Source organism: Talpa europaea, assembly GCF_964194135.1.
Source record: "Talpa europaea genome assembly, chromosome: 8".
Classification (NCBI taxonomy): domain Eukaryota; kingdom Metazoa; phylum Chordata; class Mammalia; order Eulipotyphla; family Talpidae; genus Talpa; species Talpa europaea.
The window spans coordinates 79,242,300-79,266,184 of record NC_140075.1 but is presented as its reverse complement, the minus strand read 5'-3'; the positions used below and the strand labels follow the sequence as shown (position 1 = coordinate 79,266,184).

The 23,885-nt window shown below is 31.7% G+C and overlaps 1 protein-coding gene across 2 annotated transcripts in view; it reads left to right on the top strand.

Moving 5' to 3' along the window:
* Positions 1-23,885, top strand: part of MDGA2 (MAM domain containing glycosylphosphatidylinositol anchor 2) — a gene marked incomplete at both ends in the record, with an annotated part of 688,627 nt that overhangs the window by 650,638 nt on the left and 14,104 nt on the right. The window contains 5 exons of one of the 2 annotated variants that reach the window (XM_084239552.1): positions 3,570-3,747; positions 7,240-7,260; positions 11,603-11,758; positions 12,486-12,644; positions 22,475-22,605. In XM_084239552.1, coding sequence (XP_084095678.1) covers positions 3,570-3,747; positions 7,240-7,260; positions 11,603-11,758; positions 12,486-12,644; positions 22,475-22,605 — 645 coding nt within the window. The remainder of the gene's footprint in view (positions 1-3,569; positions 3,748-7,239; positions 7,261-11,602; positions 11,759-12,485; positions 12,645-22,474; positions 22,606-23,885) is intronic. The other variant, XM_084239553.1, reaches the window with a different exon arrangement.

The following is a 23,885-nucleotide window of genomic DNA, read 5'->3' as shown; positions in this document are numbered from 1 at the left end:
CCTAAGCTCCAAGGAACCCTTAGTAAAAGTAATTTTAGCCACATGATCAGTAATACACAGTTGAAAATAACCAAGTAAATGTAAGGAAAAAAGTATCATGAAAAGAAAACCATAGACTTGCAAAATAAAAATTATCAGACACATAAGACAATTGTAATTACTTATAAGAGTAAAAAGAAATTGAAAATATACACAAAGGAAAGGCTATAATAAAAAAGACACAATAGATACCAATTTAATTGTCTGAATCATCCCACTAAATGGTAAATCCTTGAAAACTCTTCATTCTCAGAGTGCTAGTAACCTGGCATTCAGTAAATGTATATTGAGTGCATCAATAAATATTTTATTTTTAAATATTTTTTAAAGATTTATTTATTTCTGTATACAAGAACTGGGGTACAGGCTAGAGGTGCAGGGGTTGAGAGGATTCACCAGAGACAGGGTAGGGAACAGAACAGGCAGATTGACTGAAGTACACTGCTGAGGGGAGCAGCAGGTGAGACAGGAGAGGTCTGCTGTGAGATGTGGGTAGCTCCCTGGCGGGGATCGAACTCATGCTGCAGTGGCTGCATACAGCTTCATAGGTTGCATCTTAACCCCTTGAGCCACCAGAGAGGCCCACAACAGATTTTCTTATACTTCTCTTTTGAAGTAGTTTTGGGTTTATAGTAATATTGAACAGACCTTACAATAATCACTTTGTCAATATCACTATATAACTTTCTGGGATTTTGATTGGTGTTGCAGCAAATACAAAGAGAAAACTGCAAAGAAATAACACCTTGACAATATTGAGCCTTCCTGTCTATGAACATGAAGTATCTTATTTACATCTTCTTTGACTTCTTTCATCAAAGTTCTGTAGCTTTCCTCATATAGATATTGTACATTTTTTTTAGATTTTTATCAATTCCAATTTTGGGGTGCTATTATAAATGCTACTGTGTATTGAATTTCAAATTCCACTTGTCCATTGCTGATCTAGAGGAAAGTGACATATTTCACTTTATATTACTCTTATGTGCTGCAAATTTGCTGTAATTACTTACTAGTTCCAGGAAGTTTTGTTGTTGTTATTTTTGTTTTGATTTGGTTGGTTACTTTGGATTTTCTGCAGAAATGATCATGTCATGTGGGAATAGAGGGTTTGCTTTCTCTCTTTCCAATGTGTCTTCCCTTTATTTCCTTGGGGTATTAACTTGTCTTAGAGTATTAGCTAAGATTTCCAGTACCGTGTTGAAAAATAGTGATAGGCGAAGAGTCTTGACTTGTCCTGACTTTAATGAAAAACTTTCATGTTTCTTGCAATTAATTATGATCTTAGAGTTGTCTGTTTTGTCAATTTGAGGAAGCTAACCATTGGACCAATTGACTTTAAAATAAGTAGAAATTCCGGAGGTGAAAAAAAAAGACTAACCCAAATTAAAACTTCCAATGGAAAGGTTCAATGACAGACTAGAAAGAGGTGGGAGAAAAAAAAAGACAAGGGAGAAATTTTTATTATCTCTTCATACTTTTAGGCAATTCTACATACTTTGTTCTTGCACTTCAATTTTTTTTCACTGTATTTAGCTCTTTGATACTCTATTTGCATTTGAAAATCAGTGTGAATTTCTACAAAATATATTTCAAGATTTTCATATGAAATTTCATTTAATTTGTACATTTAGGGAAAAATGAGATCTATTAATATTTCGTCTTCCCATTCATGAGCAAGCCAGAGCCCTATATTTACATCAGAATTACTTCAATATCTTTTGTTATACTTTTTCTCCATTAAACTTACATATGTAATACATTAGATTTGTCAATAGGTAATTTGTAGATTTGTTTTCTATTATAAATTACTATAAATTATAATTGAAATATATTTTTGGTGTTTTCCTTGCATCCAGCAATATATATCCATAGAAACACACATCTATATACAGAATTAGTTTTTAATGTAAATGATTCTATATTTAATTTTCCAATTATACAATTTATTGTTACTAAAGTAGATTTTTATGGCTAGTATGGAAGATTTTTTGTCTCATTTGTGATGCAAAAGGAAATCTGATGTGTAAGCATTGTTAATACGCTGTGCTATATGACTTTTTTCGGTCTTATCAGAATATTCACATTTGTTTCTGTTCCCCAGATTAAGGATAAATAGGAGGCCATGATTGTCAAATGTTTCTCTATCTAACAGAAATTTATTTTTCTTTCTTTACTAACCAATTATATTATTAAAATAATGTATATAATAAACATGTGTTCATAAACTTAAATAGTTCTTACATTCTTGAATGATAAACCAAACAGGATTTAATATGACCTTTATTATTGTTAATACTTGATGGATTTGGTTTCTCTATCTGTAACTTTCCTTTCTTGTGCCTTCCTTAGAGCTTTTGGTTTGAGTTAAATAAAAGTAGATGGGGAGCTAGCTTTTCTTCTTTTCAAAATCTCTGGAAAATTTTATTTAAGGTTGGAATTACTTGTTTCCAGAACATTTTGTGTAACTCACTTGTAAGAGAAGCTGAGCATTATTCCACTCAATGTAAAAGACAGAAACCCATCTTTTCACACTGTGGGAAGTAGTTGAAACTCAGACTCATTTGTTTCCAAACATGTTTTCATCTTCACTGTTGCACTCATGCCACCTCTTTCAAAGTCACCATCTTTTCCATCTTTCCAAATTCAATGGTAAATTCCATGCCCTCATCTTTTTTTTAATTTTTAAATTTTTTTAATTTTATATATTTTTACATCATTTTTCATTTTTGCACAATGGATGCATTTTCATCTTGGTTATAGTCCCCATACAATTCCCACCCCCCTTTTTTGATCCTACTCCCCCCCTCCCCCCTGTAGTGTGTCTCTGGGTTATACTTGCTTGCCCTCATCTTACTTTAACTTCACAGCAGTATCTACTTTTCTTACAGAGATCTCTTCTGATTACCTACTAACTTCCTCTCACCAAGCTTCCAACTTAGCTCTTAACCCCTTTGTCATTTGAACTTTGTCTTTATTGCACATATGAATACTTGAAATACTTTAATATTACATTCTTATTTTACTGTTTTTTTGTCACTCTGATATAACCAAGGCGTTAGGAATTTTGTCTTCTTGCTTCATATATATCCTACATCCTGGCAATGTTATGAGTGCAGTAAATATGCTTATTAATATAACATAATATAATAATATAATATAGAAGTTGTAGGCAGTCAAAATTCTTTATGCCACAAATATGTAAAAAATGTTTACATTTACATCTCTCCTATCTTCCAGATCAGTAACTGTTTTAGCACTTTCACTCTTAATATTGGAAGACTTACTATATCTGTTTACTTGGTCCCACTATTCTATGATAATCTGGTAATTATCTGCAAACATCTGCATGGGAGCATCTTTGAAATTTGTTGTTCATTATAGAAACTTGAACTTCAATAAAAATATGTTCATATAATTTACTCTCTCATTTCACAAAATTTCAGAATTATTTGTTTCTAATTTTGTTAAAATATAATAGGTAACTAAATAAAATAGTAGACCATTGTCATACAATCTTTTGATTTCAGGCTGGACAGCAGCGTTGGTGGGAACAGGAGATTAAAATAAATGGAAATATTCAAAAGGGAGAATTAATTACATATAACTTGACTGAGCTAATCAAACCAGAGGCTTATGAAGTCCGACTAACTCCTCTGACCAAATTTGGTGAAGGAGATTCAACAATTCGAGTCATCAAATACAGTGGTAAGTCACTTGTTATTTAAAAGTATTTTTTTATATCAAGCTATCTAGAATATGTAGATTACAACCATCTACTAAATTTTGACATAAACCAAAGTTTTGCATGTTTACTTTGAGTCATCATTCAAATGACCAAACCCCCCCCAAAACTTATTCATCATAAGTTGTAATATTTGATTATAAATGTAAAGATATAAATAATACTTTAGTGAACATTAAACATATGTAAGAATGTCAGTAACACCCCTTTATTTTCTATCATGTGGCAATAATGTAATATTTCTGCATTTTATTTTTTCAAATTCTTGATGGCTTTAAAATTTACATCAAGAAGTTAGCAAATGCCATCAAAATCATTAAAATTTATTTCAAATTAGTTGACTTTATTTTTTAAACTAGTTTTATGTTTACAAAATTGATCAGAAAGTACAGAGAACTCACATGTAACCTCTCTTCCCCCAACACAGTTTAATATCTTATATCTTATGTTAGTGTGTATTGGAATATTATTACTAAAGTAAATAGTTTACAATTTACTGTGTTTCACAGTGATATGGATTTTGATGAGTACATAATATTATTTATACTCATTATAGCATCATACAGAGCAGTCTCACTGCCCTAAAAATCTGCTTTCCACCTTTTTAGCCCTCTTTCCTTTCTCCAGGCTTAACTACCACTGATTTATTTTACAGTCTGTAGATTTGCCTTTTCTAGAATGTGATATAGTTAGAAGCATACACATGTCATCTTTTCAAACCGTCATAGTTCACTTAGTATCATGCACTTAAGGATTTTCTATGTCTTTTTGTAGTTTGTAGCTATTTTGTAGCTATTTTATAGTTTTTTGTAGCTATTTCTCTTTATTGTTGAAAATATCCCATTGTATAGACATATCACAGTTTGTTTATTTAACTATTGAATAACATCTTGGCTCATTTTTTATTTTTTTAATTGTTAGTAGTAAAAATATTTAAATGTGTTGTGTTTTTGTGTTTGCTAATGATGGTTTGCCTGTATTAATAGTTAAATGTTTTACTTGAATAAAAATGAAAACTATTATAAAGTCATGAAACAATTAAAAATTGATGAGAAACTTTATCTGAAAAGTAGAAAATATGGTAATTACATGTGATATTTAATATATAATTAACAGTTGAAATTTATGTGCATTTTTCAATTGAAATTATAATATTCAATGACTAGCTTTGGAATTGTCAGTTTATTTTTCAAGGTTGAATGAATCATGGAAAATATTTTATATTTGTTTCATTGCTTCAGTGGAATATTATTATTTTTATCATTCTTTACCAGGCCTTGAGTTAAAAGATAATACAATGTGATTTTTGCAGTTGATGTTTTCCATTATGTTTAGTATTAAAAACATCTTCTTACTTAAGAGGGAATCAATGAATACTGTCAAAGTAAAAAAGAAAGTAAAACTATTAAAAACTCTTTAGAGCATTGTTTGGTATTTATTTCCTCCTATTCACTCTTCTCATATTGGACATGATATATTCAATTTTCAATAAAAATTAATGTATATAATATAGAGTATAATATTCATAGATCATCAGGGATATCAAAACATTAAAATCACTGTATATTTTTCTCCTGAATGTGATTCCTTAAAGTTGTTATTGATAGACATTAGAATCATTGCACATCTTGTATTGAATGTGGTCCCTTTAAAAATATACCTTTTAATGTCAGTTTTATAAGTATTAGTGTAGAATGGTTGCTATTTTGTAAGCATGATTTCATTGGGTAGACAAGAAAATATCATCCCAGCATATTTTCTAAAGTTTATCTTTATATATTTTATAAAATACAAATTATTATCTCCTCCTAACTGATATTTATGCTTCCTGCCCCTAAGCTATAAAACTATAGACTATATGAAATGGAGAAACTTTATAAACAATACATTATTATTTGTCCTTTAAAAGATGAAAATGGCAACTCTCCAGCCCACCTGTGACTATGCAGGCACCTCTTTTTCTTTCTCCTTTTTCTAATAAACCTGTTCTTTAAAAATGTAATAAATAAATAAATGACAACTCTATTAGGATCCAGAAGGTTTCACTGTCCATCACAGTTCAATAACTATGAAAGAACAAAAGAACAAATTCTGACTAGAACTAGGGATAATCTTTCCATGACAGAGGATTTTTACTTCTTTGTTAAGTTCAGAGATTATTATGATTTTTCTTAGAGGGCACAGAAAAAAGTCTTTGTAAACTTATTTTTGATAACGAACGCAATAAACTAAAATTAAAAATAAACCCAGAAAATAGGTATGTTTAGTTTCAAGTTTACCTGTACATTCTGTAGCATGCTCATTAAAATCTTAAATATTATTGTTGAAATTATTTTTATAAAATATATATTTAAGCAAAGTACATATTAATAGTAAATAAGCATTCATAAGAATTTACAAGTTCAGTTGAAAAATGAAGAAAAATGGGATCGCCCAGGGTCACATGGGTTAAAGTCTCGTGCTGTCAAGCTACCACCAGCCACTGCAGCATGAGTTCAATCCCTGGCCAAGCAGTTAACCCACATATGGTGCAGTAGACCTCTCCTGTCTCCCCGCTGCTCCCCTCAGCAGTGTGTTTCAGTAGTCCTGCCTGTTCTGCTCTCCAGAACAGGTGGAATCATTTCACCCCTTGCACCTCTGGCCTACTCCCCAGTTCTTGTATACATAAGTAAATAAAATAAATCTTAAAAAAGAAAACAAAAAGTAAGAAATAAGGATTTATGGCAATATTTAAAATTAAGAATGGCAAATTTTCACAAGGTTAATTGTGGTATTTTATAGTGAATTTGGTGGCTAAAAATATTGTAGGAAAAGATATATTACAAACACAATTTGTTTTTTCAGGTTCACAAAATCGCAAATGTGTTAATTATTTAAAAAGCGTGTGCATAGGTGTTTGTGTGTATGTGAGTGTGAGTGTGTGTGAGTGTGTGTGTGTGATTAAGTAGCATTGAACTAGCTGCCTGTTTTAGGACATATGCAATGGCATATAATGAGGATTATTTTTATATATACCATGTTATTTTTTTACCAAAAGTGGATAACAGAATAAAGGTGGAAAAAACAATCCTCAACTGCAATCTCTGCTCGTTAATTAGTTTCATTGTTAAAATAACTAGATTATAGTTTGTCCTATTCTCAGCCTCAGTTTTGATTTCTGGGTTTTGTTTAGCACCAGGTAAGGTATAAAAGATCAGCAACACCATTCCTTGAAAAATGAACATCCCAAATGCTGTTTAGCATTGACCTTTGGGATACTTTAAGAACGTCATTGCTGACCTCCAAAGTAGTTCCTATTCAATCCTCTAGAACAAATTGAATTGCAGATATAATTCTCCATGGCTACAGTGGGGAAGATCATTAAGTTTTGGTAAGGACCTATGAGACACTGATTAGACTTTTATGTATAAAAGACATTCAAGTCATGCTAATATTATGTTTTGTTTTTCTTGTAGCTCCTGTTAATCCTCATTTGAGTAAGTATATTTTCCACTTTAAAATAGCACTAAATTTCACAATTAAGAAAAATGGAAAATGTGTTAACAAAGATTATCTAGCAACTGTTTTAATTTGGCTAAAAATGAAACAGCTTATAAAAATTAAAACTGGCAATACATATAAATTTAAAAATTTAAAGGACATGTGCATAAAGACATTATTTAATATTATTATGTTTTCCTAAATATGGAGACATTTCCACACTTCTTGTTTGTGTAACTATGTCATTGTTTTTTTCTCTTTGGGGGCATTGCATGGCATTTTTATTACTATTATTTGTTTCTTTAATTTTCATTCTTTGATTTCTATATCCGCTTCTAAAGGCTATAGTTACTTAGGATGTTGTATACAGATCATTTAATCATAGTTTTTCATGGATTACTAGTCAATAACCAAGTCTTATATGCAGAAGATAAAATTATTGCCATTACCTTAATAATATTTCATATTGAAAGTAAGCATTGATTTTGTCTCCTATTTAGAGCCTAGGAATATATTGTTCTTGCCCAGCAAAACAATGTAGAGCTTTGCACTCTTACTCCTATATATCCAATATATACAATGGTTATATAGCTAACAATGACCAAAATACATAAACTCTGCTCTTGCTCTATTTCCTACCAAATAGCCTTCCTTATTCCAGTTCTGTATATCTGAATTATAGTATTGAATATTTGTATAGGTCATGATGGAGATGCATTTATTCATCACAATTATCCTTTGAGCTTCACTTTTCTAATAAGGTTCAAAACAAATGCTGCCTCTTCCACTAAGTAATTCCTCTTTTTATCTCCCATAACAATTTATCTTCATCCATGTAGTAAACTATTTTTGATTTTCTCATATCCTTCTGTAGATTTTAAAATACTGAAGAGCTAAACCTGTTTCTGCTTTCTCCCTATAGACATTACCTTTATGTCTAGCATGGTATCACTATTTATCAGGTATTCAATGATTATTTGTAAAAGAACAAGTACATGACAATTTCATTATGAGTTAATTACATAAGTTAAGTTCTTTGTGACTTCTACCCAGGGCTCTATAGCCGTTAATTACTATATTGATTGCAATTCTTTAGAAAATATTTTCTGACTGAACTTCCTGTAGATGTTTAAAAAGAGTTGTCCTGGGAAGATTAAAACATTTTAAGGGAGAGATCCTATCCTCTAAGTCATAATATTGTAAACCGATGTTACCTCAAAAATAAAAAGGAAAAAGAAAAGGAATAGAATTGAAAAAAAAATAATAAAGCCTAGATACAGGAAAAAGTTGACAAACACTTCAAAGAAAAAAATTTTACAGTTCTTTATTGAACAAAATGTGTATATAAATATATAGTAGAGGCAGTGTTTGCTAACATCTTGTTTTAATACACTATAATAAGTACCATTGATTTTATGGCAAATGAGAAAACTATACAGAAGTGATGGTATTTGAGCCAGATGCTATAAATTTAGTAGAGGTCCCTTAGATATGATGAAGTTGAGGAGAGCTATGCCCATTATTGAAATGAACTTCTGTTCAAGTAATAACTAAGTACAATTCAGTGTGCCTGGAGTATGATGTTCAAATGTTACAGAAGCCGAAAGTATAGTCCAAAGATGAAAAAGTTAATTAGAATTGGAATGCTTTTTAAAAACTTGGATCCTTTAGGTCATAGTTACCAAATTCTTCAGCAGACATTTTGCAAGTAATCAATGTATTGGATTGTCTATTGTTAACATAATTTCTAGCATAACTCTACACTAAAGAATTCCATTGACTCTGTACTTTTTAATTTTTTAATGAATATTCAATATGGTAGAAGATGAGAGTTGCTTAAAGACATGTTAGTAACTATGACACAACGATTTTTCCAAGTTAAAGAGTTTTATGTTACTGATGGTCACAAGAATATTTTTTATTAATTGATTTATTTTACCTTGATATAGATTTCAAATCAAAAAACATATAATAAATAATTTTGTCAAGCAAAGTTATTCATTTTAGATTCAGATTCTAATAAACTAGTCAAAATTATTCAATAAGAGGAACAAGTCCAACATGAAAAAGAAGGTCATTTTTGTGTTTGTTTTCAATTTTTTTTTAATAGGGTGCTAGGTATTTCTTGATAAAATATGAAGAAACAAACTTTGGTAAGCAAAATTAAAGAGATGAACTAGAAATATAGAAACGTATACATGCAAATAGTGTTTTTATAAGCAAAAAGGAAAAAGGTAGGAAGACAATAAAATTGTTTTATATTTGCTATGAAAAGTTAATTTTTCTTTGCCTCAGATTACTTTTATCTAAGATATTCTTCTTAAATTTTATGATATTTTTAATTTTTGTTTATTTGAAGCATCTTCTTAATAGAAAACTGCTGTAGATAAATATATGTATATAGTACATTCAATTTGTTAATAAATGTGATATGAAACTATATATTGGCAACAAATCAGTCTAATCCTAAATTTTCTGTTACATTTTATCAACTTATACAGTTGTTAAGAAAATTTATTTCTCCAAAATATCTATATAGAGTAAATCCATGAAATTTTATCATAGTTTGGTATTTCATTAGATTCAAAGGAAGTTGAAGAGTTATGAATCTATACCTCCAACTCATATACAGTGTTGTAAACCAATGTTAGCTTAAAAATCATAAAAATTATGATTTTAAAAGTGAAAAAAGCATTTAAATAAAGCTTTCTTTGTTTTTTTAAAAATCTTTTAACTGATTATTTTTCCTGAAAGGGAAGATGATTAGTTGTCAAAGAACCATACTCATTTTCTAGGCTCCAGTCAACAGAACTCCCTTGTCCTTCCAAGCATTGCTTATTTCTTCAGGAATGATACCCTTGGACCAAACCTGAAGTCTGGTCTCAATCCCAATGTTAACTGAAAGGAAAAAAAAAAGAAAATAGTATTGAAGTGACTTCTGAAATCTCTCAAGTATCTCAACATGGAGTTGGAATTTTTTTATTATTATAAGGAGGTTTAATTTCTTTTAAGTATATTTGGTCTGATTTATGTCTGAAATCTATAAAATTTTTAAAACAGAAGTTTTGAAAATTATTTTTTGGAGATATTTTGCTTTGCTTTCAGTCTCTATGTGATTGCTATCAAAATATCATTTTTATTTTTATAAAAGTACACCTCTGATATTCATATGGAACTATAAAAGATACCAAACAACCGATGATGAACAAGAACAAAATTGGAGGCATCACACTTCATAATTTAAAAATACATTACAAAGCTAAAGTAATCAAAGGGTATAGTACTAGGATAAAAACCTATATAGCAATGCAACAAAGTAACCCAAAAATATATCCATGAATTTAGTTAACTGATTTTTGACTAAAACACACAGAGGGAAAAAGTAGTCTCTTCAATTAACCTTAATACAATGTTGGCAATAATTATAGTCATTTTAGAAAACAATATGAAGTTTCTCAAAAAATTAAAGATAAAACTACCCTATGATCCAGCAATCCCAAAGTTATCTATCCAAAGTTATCTCTGTTTTAAAGAGCTATCTACAATGTCAAGTTCATTGCAGCATTGTTAACAACAGCCAAGATATGGAACCAATCTAAATGTCTATTGATGGATGATAAATAAAGTAAATGCAATATATACAATTAATGGACTATTGATCTGTTTTTTTAAAAAAGCACCCTGCTTGTAGCCTCTCTGGTGGTGCAAGGGTTAAAGTCTCAGTGCTATCAAGCTGTCATCAGCCACTACAGCACAAGTTCCGTCCCTGGCCAGGAAGCTGACCTACATGGCACAGCAGACCTCTCCTGTCTCCCCTGCTGCTGCCCTCAGCAGTATATTTCAGTCAGTCTGCCTGTTGTGCTCCCACTCTGCCTCTGGTGAATCCTTTGCCCCACACCCCAGTTCTTATAAGCATAAATAAGTAAAATAAATCTTTTTTAAAATAATATAAGTATCAAGTTAATATTTTATATGTAATACTATTAAAAGTGCACTGAGTTAGAGTTCCCTAAATATATATATTCCCTGTAAGCATTCATACTCAGAATATAGACTGTAAAAAAATACAAATAGGTGCAGCAAATCTTTAATCTGAAAACAAAACAAAACCTATTATTTAAATTCAAAGGGAAAGCTTCTATTATTTGTCAAAGCCAATGTTTTTTTCCTTTCCTCATTCAAAATAAATATACATTTCCATAGTAACTGAAAGACATTTGTATTTGCATTATTGCAAACCTGCATTATTATTGTTATATAGTATTCTATTTTTTTCTTACAAGACTATTGGGAAGCTTGTATTTAATTAATATTGATAACTTTAATATTTATTAACAGGAGAATTTCACTGTGGATTTGAAGATGGTAACATTTGTTTGTTCACCCAAGATGATACAGATAATTTTGACTGGACAAAGCAAAGTACTGCAACAAGAAATACAAAATATACTCCAAACACAGGACCAAATGCTGATCGTAGTGGCTCCAAAGAAGGTATGAAGGTTTGAAATGTTGTCTTCATAGGAGTCATATGCTAACTTTGGACTTTCAGAAATGCTATTAAAATGAAATACATGATAGTGTTTCACTACAGGTTTGAAGATTATGTAATAAAATATTAACTTTTTATATACCATATTAAGGATTTAGATACTTCCAAGTTTGTAGCAATTTATTTTCATTCAGAACTAGCTGACATGTAGTTGAGATATTTGGATAATTTTTGATAATTCAAGTGTAAAATCCAGTTTGTATCGTCTTTATAATTTTTTTAAAGATTTATTGATGCATACAAGAACTGGGGTACATGCCAGAGGTGTGAGGGGTGAGAGGATTCACCAGAGATGGGGGAAGTTGGGGGCGGACCAGGCAGATGTACTGAAATACACTGCTGAGGGGAACAGTGGGCAAGTCAGCAGGGGTGTGCTGCACCATGTGGGTAGTTCCCTGGCTGGCAGAGGATCGAACTCGTGCTGCAGAGGCTGCAGATAACTTCATAGGTTGCATCTTAACTTCTTGCTCCACCAGGGAGGTCTTTATAATTTTTGAGCAATATTATTTTTAATTATGTAGATTATTTTGCTTCCTATAATTGTATATATGCAGATTTTATAAATCACATGCAAATTCTATCATTTTTAATTTGCATGAAAATTATAACTTGATGATTTCAAATTTCATTTTGCTTAATATATTAAAAAATTATTTTGTCTTTTAAAAGGGTTTTATATGTATATTGAGACATCTCGACCCAGATTGGAAGGCGAAAAGGCTCGACTTCTCAGCCCTGTTTTCAGCATTGCTCCAAAAAACCCTTATGGACCCACCAACACTGCATATTGTTTCAGTTTCTTTTATCACATGTACGGACAACATATAGGTGAGACAGCAAAAATTACTATGCTTCTTCCTAAGTAAATTATAACTAAGAGATAAAAACCTCATAATGTACATCATGAAATAAATCTTAGTTAAAGAATGTCATCGTTGACATTTAAATGACTCACCTGCAAATTATAGTGTATGTTAACATTTCCCCACCATGGCCTAATTTCCCAAGTTTAGATTAAAATTTAAAATTTTGGACTACTATTTACCTCCTCTAGAGACCTAATGCTGGCAGATCATCAAATGGTTAAATTCTGTGTGAGATCTGATTGCAAACTTAATAGCGGTATAATTTAGACTGCTTCTTTCCAAAGATATTTGCTTGAATAATGACTCAATGTATATTCACATTCACAAAAAGGAGTATAGGTATATTGTGAAGATAAGTACTTTGAGTACCATATATGTATTTGGAATACTATGTGATATTTTTTATTATCTGCAAAATGTGTCCATCATACCTAGTAGCATTAAGAACACTTTAGTTGATGTAGAGCATACAAAGATAAAGATACCCTTCCTGTCTTTTCAACCTTGCATGTTAATGGATGTTAAGATAAGTAAATATACAATTGTTTTTAATAACATATCACATAATCTTAAAAAAGCATCTAACAAATTTTGTTTTTTGGAGGGTGGTGTGGAAGTCACACAGGTCTACAGTTCTTCATGTGCATGAAGATTATTTGGTAGCACATGCTAGTATGATCTATACCTTTTGGGTATATCTATAACTTGCACTGATATGAGTCAATAGTCTTTATCCAAGTGTGAACATTCATACTGTTGTCAGTGGAAATATCACTGTGTACCCAGAGGATATTTTTCCGGAACCTTTAGTGACTGTTGTAGTATTCCCTTTCTAACTAAGACAAAGTTCTGAATACTGAAGCGTATCTGGTTCCATAGATCTTGGGCAAGGGATTGTGAATCTATATTTAGTAAACCTATATTTAGTTTCAGGATAAAAGAATACATTTCTCCTTGGCATTAAAGGAGGTTATGTTTTCAATAGACAGAGAAAAGCTAAGGAAAATAAAATCACTAGTAATGAGGAAATGAAAGCTGGGGAGTTAAGATGAATTTAAATGTCTTGATGCAAATTAATACAGCTAATAATAAAAATATAAAATTGGGCAAAAATATATGCCAACTACTTCATTATGTAAGTGAAGTAATCCTCTTAATAAGTTTGTAATATGAGAATCCCTGCCCATATCCTATGGTGAAGAAAACTGTGAATGTTAAGTAACTAGTTGTCCTGGGAGGCTAACTCAACCAGCATCACTGATATTCTTCACAGCTGAGCAGTAGGTGACGAGTCTGGAAGAACAGAGCTTATACAGTAAAAAAGTGCCTCAAGTGAAATCAGGAACTAAGTCTTAGTTTCCTGAATCTGTAAAGTGAGACTAATAATTCCTATTTCATAAATTTGCAATTAAATCTTTATGCTATAAAAGTTATGAAATCTATCAGACACCCACAATCTTCAGTTAACTTGAGTGTCAGATAACAATTAAAAGGAAGAGTTAATGTGTGTGGAGTATAAACCATGGACTGAAACACTGCACTGAACACTTTATGGGTTATCTGTCTTAAAATCTTCATCATAAACATTTGTACTCATTGAAATCCTTATCCTGTTTCATAATATGAGGAAACTGGAATTTAGATAATTTTGATGTATATGCCTTCGTATCATAGTTGATAACTAGTAAAGCCAATCCAGGAAGCTGTACAGTCTGTCAAACTCACACTTTGCAGGGAGACTTATTGGAGTGTCATGAAAGTTGACTAATTTAATAGTCGGGATGGTTATTATAATTTTGTACAAACAAGGATGATGATTTAGGAAAATGAACCTTACAGGACTGGGTAAAAACACTGGAAAGCCAGGAAAAAGCTTGGACACTAGGCATGGATATCCTGTGGACTATACTATGAAAATAACTAAATCCCCACACAACTTCCAAACCATGTTTTTTATGGCAGGTAGGATTAGTCTATTTATAATTCTTCCCTTAGTGTACTATGTATATTTATTTTCTTTTTCTTGTTTTGATGTCATGGATTTTCTCTTCCAGTTTGCCTTGGAATATACATATTCTTAGAGTTTTAAAATAAGTAATTCCAAGATCAATATTTTGAATTACTCTAATGATTATAAAATTTATTTACCTTATTTGAAACTAGTTTCCTTAGAGATTCCTCTCAAACTTTCTTCATAGTTTTTCTGAGTCCCAAGATAATTTTAATACACTTTTTGTTTCATACTTGATATTCTTACCCTCTTTAGTATCAATTGATGTACAGTTGATATTCTGAAAATTTATTCTCATTTCATAAATAAGGCAATTCTTCATTTTTCCATGTTTTCAATTATTTGCCACTTTGATCCCTGTGCCATTTCTCTTCATCAGATGTTTAAAGGTTGCAGGTATCAGGTCTGCCACTGGGGTCCCTCTAGACAGGTCATAGTCATACTGTTAAAGTCTAGACAAAAATATATGTTCCAGACATTGACTAATCAATTAGGAATACACGAGCTGACTCATTAGGGAGATATTGCCTGTAAGTGAAATTATCCCTCTTGGTAAATATTAGTCTAAGACACTCATTTATCTGTAAACCTGGGGGGCATTTATAGTCACTGGTTTTGCAAATGACATTCTCATTTTTATTCATTCTTTTGGAACTCCAAATTCAAAAGTGATTTCTCCTGAATTCCTAACAGCCTAATTATAGTTATTACTTCTTTAGTAACCACAATTCTGTTTTAATTTAGCCTAATGGACAATATATCAATCGGAAGAATAATATTTTTTTAATAACACAAAAGATATGATCAGTTACACATTACTTAGAAAAAGAACTTTTATTGAAAACTTTTATTGAAAATGAAGTTAAATATATTACTTATCAACTGCTGTGAAACTAATATCCCCCAAATTTTATGCAAATATTTATCATCTCAGGCTTGTGTGTCAGGATATGGGTATGGATTATCTGAATGCCTATTGTTCAATATCTCCCATGAGTTCACAGACAAGCTATCAGCAGGACTGCAGTCTAATTTGAAGACTTGACTTGGGAAGAATACAATTATAAGTCTACTCACTTGGTTTTTGGCAGACCTCACTCACTCACAGATATCAGATTAAAGATATTGATTTCTTGCTCACTATTAGCCAAAGACCTCTTTCAGTTCCTTGCCATGCAGACATGTCTACAAGACTATCTCATGGGATGACAGCAGCCTTCCTCCAAAGCCAACAATCCACAAGGGAGAACAAGTACTTGCCCAGTACTTTTTAAAACCTATTCTGCCAAGCATACATTTCAGCAGAGACCATAAATCTCTGCAGTGATATCCCATAAGTTCTGCCTTGTTCTGTTTGTTGCAACTGAGTTGGTAGTTCTAACCCATAATCAAGGGGAAGATATTGCATAAGAGCATTAATGTTAGCAGGTTGAAATCACTGGAAGGCCCTTTAAGAGTTTGTCACACTGGTACAGTTGACTGAAGAAAAAAATAAATAAATGAAACCTACAATGTGTTATCCTTAAACTAACTATTGATTTATATCTGTTATGATATCATGCTATTGGCAATAATATAAGATTATTTCAGCAATCCTGTAGCTCCTAGTAGGCATTTCAATTGTTGACTAATTGAATTCCTAATGTTCTTGCAAAGAAATTGAGCCTTCTACGAAGTGACTGGATTCAACTGTATTAAAAATTAAAAATCAGTAAAAAATGTACTTCATATTTTTCTACTAGAATGTGAGATATAAGCATCATCTCACACCACGAAATTCAATATAAAAAACATAAAAGATATTTATAAATTAATTTACACACTTATAAACATGTTTCAATAAAGGTGTGGCTCTAGAAACCAATTTCACTCTGAAACAAATGGGAGCAAGGAAAAAGATTATGTTAATGAAATTTACTTTGAAGAATATTGAGGGTGAAGAGTGGTACAAGTGGGCCTATTTTAAGAGGAAAGGTATTTTCAGAAAGGGTAAGGTTGAAAATATAAAAATCAGAGAAAAGTAAAGATAGGAACATAGAGCTTTAATAGGAGAACTAGGGCCTCCCTGGTGGTGCAGCAGGTTGAGTGCTGCCCTTTGAAGCAGTCCACAGCCTCTACAGCGCTGTTTCGATTCCTGGCCAGCCAGGGAGAAACCCACATGATGTGGCCAATCCTACCTTGCCCGCTGCTCCCCTCAGCAGTGTCTTCAGTCCATCTGCCTGTTCTGCTCCCCACTCTCTGGTGAATTCTCTCACCCTCCCATGCCTCTGCCGTGTAACCCGGTTCTTGTATAAATAAATAAATAAATCTTTAACAACAACAACAATAAAAAAGGAGAACTAGCCTTGAAGAGAGGAACTAATATCACTTCCCCTGAGGTGGAAAGAAATAAATTAAATAGGAATGTGGTTTTAGATAAATTTTTAGATGCAAAAGCAACAAGGAGATGTGTGATGGTTCGCTTCCTAATAGTGTCTATTTTCTCTATAAAACAATTACAGAGTTTGCATGTTCAAAGAGAAAACCTTTCTAGGACAGTGGTAAATGGAAGCAGACACTGATCAGTGATATAGAGAGAATTCACACAGTAGAAATCAATACATATCAATAAGTGAGTCCTGAGGATTTTGAAATATGTTTTAGGATATAATTCTTAATTTAAATCTACCTTACTGCCTTACTAGTACTGTACAGTACTAATGAACTACTCTTCTAACTGATTTCCATGCTGTCCCTTTGACCCATAGTTTTGGTAGTAAGATTTTTCTCTAAAATTGATAGCGTACAAACCCCAAGGAGATTCTCTTGGGGCAGCTCCACAGTCTATTCCAGTCATACTTGAAGTTCCCTAAATCAAGCTATGTCATACCTGGGAACTCTTCACAGTTTCTATCCTTTGTTCTGCTGAACTCTATGCTTGGAAAACATGGTGCCCTGGCAATATAAATATTTATTTAATAGATATTTATTTAAATGAATGTTTTTAAATTGTAAGATTGAATAAGTACATTCTATTCTCTTTAATCATCCAGAGAGCTCATATTCTTCCTTCAAAATCTAACCGAGAACATCTTTAGGAATTCTCATCTTCCTTTCTCTTTCAGTTCCCAAAATACCTGGAAAAGGTGAAAAAGCATGAGAAATAGAAGGAAACAAGGTATAAGAGTAGAAAATATAAGAATACTTCTCTCATGGCAGGGTAGGGAGACTGGTAGAACCCCAAACAAACAGTGGCAAAGGTGGGCATAAGGGAGCTAAGAAGTACAGAGAAATAGAAAGCCTGATGAAAGTCAATCTCAGGAAAATTTGTTGGACATTAATGTATAGATTCAACTGGTTATGGGAAGACAATATAACAACTCAAAAAAGTGAATTTACATTTTTATTTAAGATAGTGTTGTAATTGTATATTGAAAAAAATAATAAATGTATACAGCCATTTCTATTAAGACAGAGAATAATGATTTTATAATTTCCCATTTTGTCTGTGTGTATAAAACAAATGATGCTAACAATTACCTATCAATATACATAGCTCTTGCCTGGAGCTAGATGATTTTGGCACATTCTTATCTTTCCTGAAATGGGAAACTCAAATTAATGAGTCTATGTTACTGATTAGAATAAAAATATAATTTATATGCAAGTGATCCTCAGGCCTTCAGTAAACCAAATTACAAATTAATTCATATGAACTTTGCAAGTTCAAGTATTTGTAGGAAATATGTATATTTTAGGACATATCTAAATTATTTACCTAAACTACATATTTAGTATAAAGTAGTTAAAATTATATTCTGGCCCTAATAAAAGAAGAGAACTAATATTAATTTAAATAATATTTACAAATTATCCTGTACACATTAATTTATATGAAACTATTAACATAAGAATGAAGTAATTGCATAATTAATACTTCCATGAACACTCTCCCAACTTTGATCACTCCTCACTAGGTAATATGACACTTATTTAACCTTACCAAGTGTAGTTCCTAAGCATGAAATGAGCAAAGTCCTTTCCAGCTGTGTACCTGACTCTTGAAGAGTGGTGATCAAAGAATTTGGACACCAAGGAGAATGAAAGACAATTAAATTTTACTTAGCAACTTCAGATTTTTATCTTGGAGCTACATTGCATTGGAAAACTTCTTGGGAATGATTAAATGCCTTTGTATAGGTGCCTGCTGCTTACTAAAGCATTAACATAGAACCTCTGTGGATTTAAAATTACTTTTAAAGGATATTAACACAATCCATCAAATTCACCTGGAATTTTCTTACTGTAGTACTATAATAATGTGCTGAGTCAACTTTGCTGAATTTAACTTCCTTTGAATTGCTTTATTCTGTTTCACAAGTTCTAATTTTGTTGACTAACATGATCTGAACAGAAGTATAAATAATTTGGGGGAATAAATCTTATAAATTTAAGAACTGGAAACTTGCCGGAAAAAAATTTCAAAATCATTGTTTCATATTGTTTTTGTCATCATCTCTATAACAAGGTAGTGTACCAGTAGTTTGGGTAATCAAATTTGATTTGGTTCTAAAAACTGATTTGGATAATCAAATATAATTAATACTGTGTGCAAAAGAATAAGACATTTAAATTATAATATGGCTGAATGTGTTTGTTTCAATCAGCTATGCTTCCAATGTCTTTTTCTTAAAATACAAACTATACTCATTTTTTAAAATAAAATCTAATGACAACTGAATATACCTTATATAATCTATTCAAAACCTAATTTGAAAGCTGTTATTATTCAGACCTGGTTTCTTCAGACTTGACAAATTTTTTTTTTTACACAATATATATTGATTAACTATACATTTAAATAACTCCAGTTTGAGTTTATATTATATAGATGATGTTAATTTAAAAAATATAATCATGATCACAGGCAAAGTATATTCACTGAGAAACATACATTTACTATTGACATAATGTCATTATTCATAAAATAATGATAGGTCATCTAGAGAATGTTTTCATGAAAGCATTTATTTGTTACTTCAAGTAAATTCTGGAAGGCATTAAGTACATACTACTTTTTTAGCCAAAATACAACTAATAGTTCTAAAAGAGTATTGTGGCTTTATTACCATTTAACAGAAAATTCCATTTATCCATACGATGACAAGATTGACTCCTGTCATTTCAATAAAAATAACAGACCATATTACCCAAGAGAAATAAGACTTTCATATAAAATGATTTCATTCACTGCCTGCTATGTACATAAGCACTTCATCTTTATGGAAGTATCCATGGTGATTTTTAAAGTAGGGGGCAACTTGAACTTCATGGGGAACTTAGAGCAGCCTTAGCCTTTTATGCAAATATGGAGGGACTGCTAAGTAGAGAATACATTGCATTTAAGAAAGAAAAAAGAAAATGGAACTGATACTTTCAGAAAAAGCAGCAGAGATTACAATAAATCAGTAGAGAATTTCACAGTTCAACCCAGTTTATTGCCATTAATACAACTGCTGGTTAGAATGGCCACAGGCCATGGAATACATGAGGAACCCTTTCCCCATTTAATTCACACACATATTTATTCCAATAAATTCTGAAAGATGTTTGCTACATAATGCTCTGTTAGGCCAATGACAACTAATAGGTCAGTAAACATTATCATTTTATTTAATGTTTAACACTAGTTTTTATTTGTTTGAGTTTCTTTGGAATCCTTCCCTCTTATAGACTGATGTTCAAAAATACAACACAACTCTGTTACACAGAAATGTGTCCTACAATGGCTTTTCTATTGGATCAAGGTTGCCTTTCTGATGTTCCAGATACCAGAACCAACAAACAAGGAAAACTGAACCATACTGAGTACCTAAAAAGGAAAATAGATGGATTCATAAAGTTACTCCCTGTCACAATTGTTCACCCAGCACAGTGGGAAACTCCCAGAAAGTTCTTCTTAAATGGCCTGAGGGCATAAAAGCTTGTTCACTATTCTCAGAATGCTGGCTATTTGCTGTAAAGTAAAACTGCTCATTACCCTGCTCTGCAGCTTTAGATTTTTTAAGGATGTAGATTTTTTTATGCATATAGGAGAAATTACACTAATATTTTGGGGGGAAATGCCACAGGATCATTTGCTGGATAAGTAATAAGGGGAAAAGGGAGAGAGATTTCATATGATTATTAAGATATAATTACTATTGACTGGAGAAAGGTGGCAAAGAAATGTACTATATTGTAATATTACATTTGTGAAGTGAGAGCTAGAAGATGCTTTATGTAAGTGTAAGCATATGAATAACTACATGAAATGCAAATGAACTAAAGATTAAAATTAAAAGAACCACTATAATAACATATTTGAATATAACAGAAATTATGCTGAGGGAAAGTAACCAGATATAAACAAAAAAGTTCCCACTGCATAATTCCATTAATGTAAAATTGTACAAAGTACAAAAATTCCCTGTGAGTGAAGGAAATCAGAGCATTCGTTGCCTGCCACAGGAACAAGGGCTGTGAAAACTGACTATAAAGGAAAATGAGAGAATTTTCCTGGTAGATGTCAATGTTCTATACCTTGATTGAGTGACATTTATATTGGAGTATATGTCAATCAAAAGTATTGACCTGTACACTTAAAATGAGAGATGTTTAGGCATGTAAATTATATCTCAATAGAAATATCTTAGTGTTACTACTGAAATCCTCAATTCCTAGTGGTGAAGATATCATCTTTGAAATTGTGTTCAGATCCTACCTCTGCTTTTTCCTACTGTATGATGTAGTGCAAATTACTTAATTGTTCTAAGTTTTCTCATCTGTAACATGTAATAATAGTAAGCACTTGATAGGCTTGTTGAGAGAATTAATTCCTTACCTGAAGTTTTCAACACATATTTTGTATTATGTATTTTATGTATTTTGTATTATGTATTTTGTATTTGTATTTTATTTTGTATTAATGCTATATCATTATTATTACTATGTGCAGGTTATAAAATTGTTGAAATAGGTATCTCAAATCATTAGATAAAAGTTATTTTAATTTTATCTTCAAATAATTATTTTAGAAGAAAAATGGGACTTGGATGCATTTCAAACCAAAAAAAAAGAGATGCTATTTTGTAATATAAGACAACATAATTTGAGTGAGACATTGAGCAAGTCAGGCAAAACATGATAACATGCTGTATTAGTTCCCTGTTGCTGCTGTAACAAATAACTTACCACAAATTTTGTGGCACAAAACAACACAAATTTATGATCATGCAGTTCTAGGGGATGGAAATACAAAATGAATATAATGAGATTAAATCAAAGGGTCAGCAGTGCTGGTTCCTTCTGAAGACACAGGGGAGAATTCATCACTTTGCCTTTTCTAGCTCTTAGAGATCATAGGTATTCCACATGTGACTATTTCCTTCATCTTCTTTTTTACTTACATGCCCTTTTCTAGTACCAAACCTCCTTCTACCTCCATTTTATAAAGAATTATGAGATTACACTAGGACCTACCCAGATATTCTAGAATTATCTCCCCATCTCAAGACCATTGACAACATTGGCAAAATCCCTTTTTGTCCTATGAGGTAAGGTTCACTTGTTCTGTGAATTAAGACTTGATTATTTTTGATGCCTGCCTTACCTGCCCAATGTCCTTAGTCTGAGTAAGACTGGGAAAGAGAGAGGAAGTGAGAATGAGGAAAGGCTGGTGTTCTGTGAAATTTCATCTTTAAAGGTTTACAAGTATTTTGTAAAAAAAGAAAGTAGATAAAATAAAATTTCATTTTTTTTAGGTGTTTTAAATGTTTATCTACGTTTGAAAGGGCAGACAACAATTGAGAACCCACTGTGGTCATCAAGTGGAAATAAAGGACAAAGATGGAATGAAGCTCATGTTAATATATATCCAATTACTTCGTTTCAGGTAAGAAAAGAACACTCATTTCTGTGTATAGATTTTGTTCTTGAGCATAATGTTAAAGGCAGACCTGGACAAATTAAATATGAATATTCAGATTTTTTAAATCAAAAAAATCACATGATCAAGTTTCTCTTTAGCTCTAAAATTTGTTTTATAAAAAGAAAATAGCATTTTCCCTTATAATTAATATAAACTAATGATATGTTTGAACAATAGTCTATCAAAATTTAAATTATTTGCTGGAGAAAATATATATTTCTGTAAAATTAGATGACTATATTGTGTTCCCTGAGGACAAATGACATAAATTCTTATAATTTATGGGTGCTGGATAATTGATTCTTAATCTGTTTGAAAGTTACAGATGGAATTTTATATAGTTTATAAGATGTTACTCTTTGTGATCTGTAATTTTAGTAATTTATCACTTTGATTATCAAGTCAGAGAACTTTAATCAAGTTATTTTTCTTTGCTTTTATACATAAAAGAAATAAGCCTTAGATTGAGTTAAGAGAGGTGGCTATAAAAATACAGTAGAGGGCCTCCCTGGTGGCGCAGGTGGTTGAGTGCGGTACTGTGAGGCTGTCTGCAGCCTCTGCAGCACGGGTTCGATCCTGACCTGTTGGCGAGAATCCCACATGGTGCAGCAGACCTCTCCTGTCTCGCCCGCTGCACCCCTCAGTAGTGTATTTCGTCAATCTGCCTGTTCTGTTCCCCACTCTGTCTCTGGTGAATCCTCTCACCCTCCCGCGCATCTGGCCTGTACCCCGGTTCTTGTATAAAAATAAATAAATTTTTAAAAAAAAATAAAGTAGAAATTTTAATGGCTATACTATTGGCCATCAGAGCTAAAGACAATATTCCATGAAACTATTTCTGTAAATAAAATAATCTAGTATTAGTGACTTTAATAACTACCTATATATGTATATTATATACTCATTTGTTTCTACTGATAATTTATTTGGTGCATTTCACAACATTTTTAATGAAGGCATGGAAATCCAATAGCTCCAATTACAACATTTTTTAATTGGCAGAATGTCCTTTACATATAATCTAATCATTAAAATTTTCATGATTTTTTTAAAGATTTATTTTTATTTATACAAGAACTGGGGTACAGGCCAGAGGCGCAGGAGGGTAAGAGAATTCACCAGAGACAGAGCAGGATGCAGAACAGGCAGAAGGACCGAAATTCATTGCTGAGGGGAGCAGCGGGCGAGACAGGAGAAGTCTGCTGCACCGTGTGGTTTTCTCCCCGGCCGGGACTGAACCCGAC